The sequence below is a fragment of the Cololabis saira genome, chromosome 9 (assembly GCF_033807715.1).
Source record: "Cololabis saira isolate AMF1-May2022 chromosome 9, fColSai1.1, whole genome shotgun sequence".
In the NCBI taxonomy this organism is placed as follows: Eukaryota; Metazoa; Chordata; class Actinopteri; order Beloniformes; family Belonidae; genus Cololabis; species Cololabis saira.
Window position 1 is genome coordinate 43,880,497 of NC_084595.1, and position 9,268 is coordinate 43,889,764.

The 9,268-nt window shown below is 41.5% G+C and overlaps 1 protein-coding gene across 1 annotated transcript in view; it reads right to left on the reverse strand.

Annotated features, from left to right (window-relative positions):
- Window positions 1-1,328: 1,328 nt before the first annotated feature.
- The window catches only part of fam151b (family with sequence similarity 151 member B), a 9,266-nt gene continuing 1,326 nt past the window's right edge, over window positions 1,329-9,268 (reverse strand). The window contains exons 2-5 of the mRNA XM_061730171.1: window positions 7,951-8,110; window positions 6,752-6,969; window positions 3,853-3,992; window positions 1,329-1,729 (exon numbers count right to left, since the gene is read on the reverse strand). Of these exons, the coding sequence (XP_061586155.1) occupies window positions 1,586-1,729; window positions 3,853-3,992; window positions 6,752-6,969; window positions 7,951-8,110 (662 nt within the window). The 3' untranslated portion in view covers window positions 1,329-1,585. The remainder of the gene's footprint in view (window positions 1,730-3,852; window positions 3,993-6,751; window positions 6,970-7,950; window positions 8,111-9,268) is intronic.

Sequence of the window (9,268 nt, forward strand, 5' to 3'; positions counted from 1 at the left end):
AACAGTTTGGAAGCAGCTGCTGTCCTTTCTCCACCGTAAACATTAATAACAGTGCTGTATACTATTGCTCCTGCCATTCTTCTTCATCAATCAATCAATCAATCCTTTATTTATAAAGCACTTTTAATACATATAGCACAAAGTGCTTTACATGTTTAAAAATTGTACAATTTAAAAAGTTAATCTGTAGTGCAGTGGAACTGGTGACACCGTTGTAACTATTTTCTGCCCCTCCTTAATTTAATTTATATATATAATTTAATTTATTTAATTTAATTAAATTTTTAATTTAATTTATTTATCTATTTTTTTGTTTATTGTGTTTGATTGTCTTTGTCTACTTATGCTTTGCTTTGCTGTTGCCCTACTGTCCTGTGTGATCGCTTCTGTTGTAAAAAATGTATCAATAAAATGTAAAAAAAAAAAAAAAAAAAAGTTCAAACAGGACCCGTAGCAGCAGACGACCTCCGGCTTTACTGGGGAAGACATTCTTGGAAGCACAAGAACTTTTATGAACACGTCATTTTCATGCGCAGATGCAACCCCAATTCCCCCATCACATGTCTTTAATGAAGCTAAAATCCTGAGAGTTGTGGACTAACTCCGGACTTAAAGGGCATACAGAATAAAATACCGTATTTTCTGGACTATAAGCCTGCATATAAGCCGGATCCGCTCCATTTAAAAAAAAAAAAAAAAAAGATCGGCAAGCCGCAGATATTTATGTTGTTAGATTAGATATTTACTACATGTACAGAAGGATTCTGAACTGTAAATGATGTACATGTTTGTACCTAGATAGATCCTTTCCTAACAGTGTCTTTTAACACGGCAGCAACTTTGCTGATTAAAACGGGACAGAACCAAGAGAAAATAACCGGTATTTATTTATCTATTTATCTGTTTGAAATCTGCTTCTACCTAATTCTATCTGCTAAAGAAGAAGTAGCGTAATCTTCTTTGCATTTATTTTGTCTTAGTTTGATTCTAATTCCGGTTAGAGCGCCCGGAGTGGTGGAAGAAAAATCCACAGAATAGCTGCACCTTTGTATAAGCTGCATGGTTGAAAACCTATGAAGAAAGTAGCGGCTTATAGTCCAGAAAATATGGTATATCTCTTTAAATATGGGACTGAGTTATTTTGAGGTCACTCCTGTGATATTGCTGGAAAGATCAGGCACATCCTTTCAGAGTGATGCTGAAACACTAATTCACATGTTTGTATCTTTTAGACTGGATTACTGTAATGTGTTATTAGCAGGATGTCCCAGTAATTCATTAATGTCCTCCAACTGATCCAACTGATCCAAAATGCAGCAGCACCCCCTCCTTCTCTCTTCTATCCACATTTGCAGGCCAGAGCTTCAGGAGCTGCATGCTGACCCGCAGCCCCCCCTGACCCCCCCAGCGTCTGCTGCATACACCTGTTTCTATAGTGTCTCTGTAGTCCACCAACTAACCAGGTATCAGCAACATGTACATAGAACTCTTAATTCTCCATTAATACTAATATATCTGCTATTTTGGACCTTTGACAACACATCTTTCTCTTCTCTCTCTGTTCTTCATCCTCTCTTTCCCGTCTTCAGTCCTGTGAAGGGGCAGCCAGCTCTGCTGTCAGACAGTCGGGCAGGTCGTAGTAGATCCTGCTCACGTCCAAGCCTCTTCTGTAGGGGAGCAGGTCCTGCGGTGCCACCTCGTCCGTCTGGGCCGTCCACGCGGTCAGACTGTACCTGGGAGACAGGACGGACAACAGTTTATCACTAAATCTGCCTGTTACCACCTGAAACATTGCTAGAATTAAGGGGTTTCTGTCTAAACAAGACATGGAAAAAACGTATTCATGCATTCATTTTCAGTAGGTTGGATTATTGCAATGGCATCTTTACAGGCCTGAACAAGAAATCAATCAGGCAGCTGCAGCTGATCCAGAACGCTGCCGCCAGAGTCCTTACAAACACCAGGAAACTGGACCATATTACACCAGGAAACTGGACCACATTACACCAGGAAACTGGACCACATTACACCAGGAAACTGGACCACATTACACCAGGAAACTGGACCACATTACACCAGGAAACTGGACCACATTACACCAGGAAACTGGACCACATTACACCAGGAAACTGGACCACATTACACCAGGAAACTGGACCACATTACACCAGGAAACTGGACCACATTACACCAGGAAACTGGACCATATTACACCAGGAAACTGGACCACATTACACCAGGAAACTGGACCACATTACACCAGGAAACTGGACCATATTACACCAGGAAACTGGACCACATTACACCAGGAAACTGGACCATATTACACCAGGAAACTGGACCGTATTACACCAGGAAACTGGACCGTATTACACCAGGAAACTGGACCACATTACACTGGTCATGAAATCACTCTGCTGGCTTCCAGTGAGTTAAAAGATAGAGTTTAAAATCTTACTGCTGGTCTACAAAGACCTGAATGGTCTTGGACCAAAATACCTGCTGGATCTGTTAGTTCCTATGAAGCTCCCAGACCCCTGAGATTCATCTGGATCTGTTAGTTCCTATGAAGCTCCCAGACCCCTGAGGTTCATCTGGATCTGTTAGTTCCTATGAAGCTCCCAGACCCCTGAGGTTCATCTGGATGGTGAGGCAGCGTTCAGTTATTCTGCTCCTCACCGGTGGAACAAACTTCCTGTAGACCTGAGGTCTGCTCCAACTGTAGATCCTTTAAATCAGGCCTAAAAACATTACTGTTTACTGAAGCGTACTCTTGTGCTTTTTAATATTTTACCTCTTTTCTTATCATTTTATTTGTTATTTACTGTTTAATTGTGTATTGCTGCTTTTAATGTTGATGTAAAGCACTTTGAATTACCTTATGTTGAATTGTGCTGTACAAATAAACTTGTCTTGCTGATGTAACCACTGCAGGGTCATGTGGCGTTTCCACGCCATGTATGGATGTGACTCCAAGCTAAAGTGCTCGAGTGAACTCATGCTTGAAAACAGGAGAAGAAGACTGGCGGATGGGGGGCAACTGCAATAGATGCATTTACAAACGGAGTAGTTGGTTTTGTTCATCAGATACGGAGAACTTTGGTGCTTTTCCACTAGTACCTACTCAGCCCGACTCGCCTCAGTTTTGCACTTTTCCACTAGGGGTCTAACGTGCCGAGTAGATACTTTTCTGTATCTATTCTGCCGAGGTTCTAAGATGCTGAGTCGGCTGTTTCTGACATCATCACACTACAGGCCACTGATTGGTCGGGGGGTTGGAGTCAGACGTCTGAGTCAGGAGGAGGAAATCAGAGAAAGAGACTCTGACGGATTCTTGTTCATTTTATTCAACCAGCTGAGGAGAGAATTAAAAAGATCTAGACGGAGATAAGGAACGACCAGATCTACCAGGAGCTCTGTCTCTTCATAGCTGCTCACGCCTCCAGCTGACTTTTCAGCAGCGCCGAGACAAACTAAATTAAATAAAAAGCGTCACCACTTGAATCTTCTTTCACTCTCATTTTTTAACTTGATATCAGACACAAGCCACGGATCCAGCAGCACATCTATCATCTCCTCCAGGTTCTACATCTTTAGTGTTGTTGTCTTCTCCGTTTAGATACACAATCAAATACGTCACAGCAGCTTCACTCCAACCTCCTACTTCTGCTCCAGGTGCTGGATTGTTATGGAAAAGAAACCAGGCCGAGTTGAGTTGAGATGAGATGAGTAGAGCTGAGTAGGTACTAGTGGAAAAGCGCCATTAGAGGCCGCAGGAAGCCACCTCCAGGGACTGGAATATCCAAAGTGTTCAGTGGAGTGATAAAGGAGTGGGTTATGTGATGTGCACAGGTACCTGTGTGACTGCTGCAGCAGCCAGGACAGCTGGGAGAAGGAGTGAGCCATGAGCGCAGCCCGGACCGGGAAGGTGACGGGATGTTCCAGGTTCCTGCACTTCTCCTCCATCTCGTGCACCATGTCCCAGCTGTACCCTGAGCAGGAGAGACAAGCAGCGGTGAAGGTCTGCAGAGGCCTCGGCCTCCCCAGCATCTGCCTGAACTACCATCCCGTCACTGCTGAAGAACCAGCATTCAGACCACTGACACACTGGTCTGCAGACGCTTCACACTGTTGTTCCTCAGGGATTCATTTGAAACCAGACCAGGGGCCTCATGTACAAAGAGTGAGTGGACTTCAACGTGAATCCGTGCGTGGAATTCTTACGTATGCAAAAAACTATTCAGATGTTCAAAACTGCGTATGCCCAAATCCACGCTCGTTTCTTTGAACATCACAATCAACGTGGAATTGAGCGTATATGCAGGAGCACAACACTCCTCCCCGTCTCCTCCCTGTAGCTCCCTATAATGTAATAATTTCCTGAAAATGTAATAACGCCTGAAAATTTAATAAAATTTGAACTTAACTCAATCGACATTGTAATAAAACCCAATAATGTAATAACTTCACCAATAATGTAATAAAATATCCTGACGGATATTGTAATAACATTTTTTACCAATAATGAAATACCTTATTACATTATTGGGAATTTATTACATGGTACTTAAAGTCTGAAATTTAACCCAATAGTCATTCTGGTGTTTCAAATCCAGTGTGTATAACATTCTTAGATGCTTAAAACACAAAATGTAGAACTCTGGACTGAAAATGAACATATATATTAATTATTTCTCAAGTTTTACATTATCAGTTTTGGAAAAAAAAAAAAAAAAGAACCACCTGAAAATGTAATAAATTCCCAATAATGTAATAAGGTATTACATTATCGGTAAAAATGTTATTACAATATCTGTCAGGATATTTTATTACATTATTGGTGAAGTTATTACATTATTGGATTTTATTACATTTTTGATTGAGTTAAGTGCAAATTTTATTACATTTTCAGGCGTTATTACATTTTCAGGAAACTATTACATTAAAGGAAATGATTACATTATAGGGTGCTACACTCCCTCAAGTAGATATATTGGTATATGATCATGAGGATAAATATCCATTAAAACTGCTCATCTTAACAAGAAACTTGTAAAAACAAGTAAAACAAATTAAAAGAACATCGGCTGTGATCTGGAGACAGTCCTGTCAGAAGTTGAGCCTGGAGAAATATTTATTTGTGGTCATTTCTTCCTATTTAAGCTCCATTGCATTATGGGTATTGTTGTTCTTTGCTTTGTTTTGCGTTCCGTGAAGAGTTGTGGTTTTATTATGATCGTAAGGGTTTGTGAAAGTTTATATTTAGCGTTAGTACATCATTACACTCTTTTTCTTGTTTGTATTTTAGGAACCGAAACCAGAACTTAAGTTGGTGGACGAAAAACTGCTCCTCTTTCTGATTTAGTGTCGTATTATATATTAACGGATTAAGACCAATGTACGCGTGTATTGAGTCTTACACATAGTGGATGTTTGCAATCACCTCTCATAAGTAGAACAATTGGCTCTTTTATACTAGTTCCTACTCAGCGCGACTCGACTTGCCCTTGTTTCTTTTCAATACCCAGATGAGAAGTAGGAGGGTTGGAGGGTTTATGAACATCTGCACCTCCGTCAGAGTCTCTTTCTCTGATTTCCTCCTCCTGATTCAGACGTCTGACTCCAACCCCCCGACCAATCGGTGGCCTGTAGTGTGATGATGTCAGATACAGCCGACTCAGCAGCTTAGAACCTCGGCAGAAAAGATACAGAAAAGTATCTACTCGGCACGTTAGAGCCCTGGTGGGAAAGAACCAAACCGAGGCGAGTCGAGTCGAGTCGGCCTGAGTAGGTACTAGTGTAAAAGCGCCAAATGTGAACAATATCAACTTATGTTTAAAACATGAAGCATTATAATCTGATTTCTCTGCTGCAGAAATAAATACAAGTTGTTCAAATGGGACAAATAAAGAACAAAGTGGCTGTGACTGAGTGATGCAGCCGTAGGAGGAGAGACCGGTCACATTCTGGACTTCACTGCATCACCAGTGAGTCTCCAATGGACAAAACCTCAGAAAAGTGCGTACGCCAGCCTTGATGTGAAGGACCGCAACTTTCCACGTTCAAATCACGTTTTGAACATCCGACCGTGAGCGTAGAAAGTGGCGAACTCTTTGTACACGAGGCCTCAGGTCTGTTGAGCAACCGCGTAGCCCAGAGCTCGTCTCTGCTTTTCTGTCTGCCTGACATGGTTCAAATTTTTTATTATTACGTTTATTGAACAGGGACAAATGTATCAAACATTATTTCATAAAAAGTAAAAAACAGATGTCATACATACAGGTTTCTAGCCTGAGCTAATTTGCAACCCCTGTCCCTGGTTAGGACTTTACTTAAAATTCGAGTGCAGAGTTAAAACAGTACAAAACCATTAAAATACAAAACATGCAAAACATGCAAAACAGAATAAAGACAATACAAAGACAAGAAGCAAAAACACAAACCAGATAAGGAGAAAACTAAAATAATACAGTGGTACAGTATGTTAAAGTCAATGTTCACAAGCTTGTTTCAGTTTAAATAAGCCATGTTGGCTTTCACCTGCCATTTTATTTGCCTAATATTAAGACCTAGTGCAATCCCATGATACATGCACGCTGACCTGAGCAGGTCCCACTTCAGCAACGGAAACGTCCTTCAACACAACGCTTTTTTTTAACCTTGCTGAGCAACTGCTCTTCAAAAGTTAAAGGTTCTTAAAGTGTCCCGTTTCCCCCAGACCTCCCCCCCCGGACCTGGAGTCGTGCGTTACCTGGGTTACTTGATCCCGCGGTCCATCCTGTGGTCCAGCCCAGAGACAGCACGGTGTGGGCGGGGAGAGCCGTCACGGCGGAGAGGAAGGCCTGAGGCTCCAGGGGTGTGGCCCGGCCCCCGGGACCACTGAGGACGTCTGCATTTACCCACACGGGACGCTGCGTCTCCCCCAGGACCTTCTGCAGGAGGACCAGGGAGGGGGGCACCGCCTCCAGGCTGGGGAGACAGACACGGTCATCGTCTCACAGACACGGCCAGTGTTGTGCATGGAACACGTTCATTTCTGTGAGAACGTTGAACGTTGAACTGCAAAAACTCAAAAGAATATTTGTCTTATTTCTAGTTAAAATGTCTAATTTGTAGTCAAAAAAATCTCATTACACTTAAAACAAGGGTCATTACCAGAAACATAACTTGTTATTTGACAATTTTCACCTGTTTCAAGTAAATTTTCACTTGAAAAATCTGCCAGTGGAACAAGATTTTTTTGCTTGTAATAAGAAGATAAATCTTGTCCCACTGGCAGATTTTCCTACTTATTTCAAGTGAAAATTTACTTGAAACAGGTGAAAATTGTAATCACAAATTATTTTTCTGGTAATGACTCTTGTTTTAAGTGTAATGAGATTTTTTTTGACTAAAAATGAGAGATTTTAACTAGAAATACAAATATTCTTGTTAAGATTTTGAGTTTTTGCAGAGAAAGAACTTGAACGTGAACTTGTTCATTCTGCAGATCATGAACTGGAATTTGAACTGTTCACATTATGTGAGTTTCAGCTTCACTGTTTAGGTCCAATCATTACAGAATACATTTCACCAGCAGGCGGCACATTTAAAATACTTGACGAGACGACGACTTCTCACTACATTATCCACAATACAGTGCACACTAGCATAGCAACGGGCACCGGGTCCATGGCAACGGTGATCCGAGCCCGGTGCATCTTTACATGACCAGTGAAGAGAGAGACGTTGCAGACGCAGCGTCAGATGATAATCCTCATCATTATCTGCAGGAATTTTACACATCGTCTCCCAAAGAGTCCGACGGTAAAAATCTAACCTTATTATGTCCACCTGCGCTGAGAAAACAAGTCCGAGCATCTGCCTCGTCAACTTCACATTTGAAACGTCATGTGGAGTTAAATCATCCGTCCAGTGTGAGGAAATATGTACCTTCCACATTGAGCTCACCTCTTAAAGTCCAGCTTGATCCCCACGTCGTGGGCCTTCACGGCCTCCAGCCACTCCCTCAGGGTGAGGTCACTGTCCGTGTCGGGGGGGTGGGCCATGACGGGCTCCCTGGGGTCACGACCCCTCATGATGATGTCAGCTTCCATCATGTGAGCGGGACCTGCGGTGGAAGAGGGTTACCACCTTAGTTTGAACTGATTGCTCTGAGGAAACACATGATTAAAAATGGCGTCCGTATTAATGGTGCCATCGGTGTAAACCGGAGTCAAGTTCTCTCGTCTGATTTATGTCTGACCTGACAATAAAGCTTTTTCTGATTCTGATGCTGTTCTACGTGTGTGACACTAAAGCTGCTCTCGCCAACGAAAATTATGACTAAATATCGTCGTCAACAAACCTTTTTCACCTGAGGAAAACGAGACGCAACAAAAATGCTGGTCATGTGACGATAACGATAATTAAATATATAATGCAATATCGTAGAGGAATAAAAACCGGAATAAAATGTAGGTTACAAAATAAAAACTGCTAAAATCAATTGCGCCTTCATTTCTGTTGATCAAAACGAGATGAAATGTTCTAACAAAGATCCTTAATGTCCATGTTTTCAGTAGTTTCTCTGGTATAATGTCCATGTTTTCAGTAGTTTCTCTGGTTTAATGTCCATGTTTTCAGTAGTTTCTCTGGTTTAATGTCCATGTTTTCAGTAGTTTCTCTGGTTTAATGTCCATGTTTTCAGTAGTTTCTCTGGTTTAATGTCCATGTTTTCAGTAGTTTCTCTGGTTTAATGTCCATGTTTTCAGTAGTTTCTCTGGTTTAATGTCCATGTTTTCAGTAGTTTCTCTGGTTTAGTTCTGCTGGGTGACGTTAGTCCTCAATCCCAGTCGCTGCAGCGGGTTAGTTAGTTAGTTAGTTAGTTTAGTTAGTTAATCTTTATTAACTGGGGGAATCAGATCCAGAAGATGCAGCTGCAGAGTTAGAGGATGATGCCGTTAACGCAGAGCTCTAGTTAACGTCAGTTAAAAACAAAGTTACAGAGAGAAACGCAGGGATCTGCTCTGGGGCTGGAGAAGAAGAAGAACCATCTTTGGATCCACTTTCCTACATAGACGTGGAAAAGAAAACCCAATGTGTCGTCGGAAAAGAAAAAGATGGGGAGAAATGTGGAAAAATAAATATGTTGTAAACTCAAATTAGAATCTTCTGAATGAATGTATTCTTGAGTCTATAAGGTAACAATAATACAATAATAAGATAACCTTCGTCGACTGAAACTTGACACGACTAAAAGGAGAATGAACGTGACTAAAACTAATAA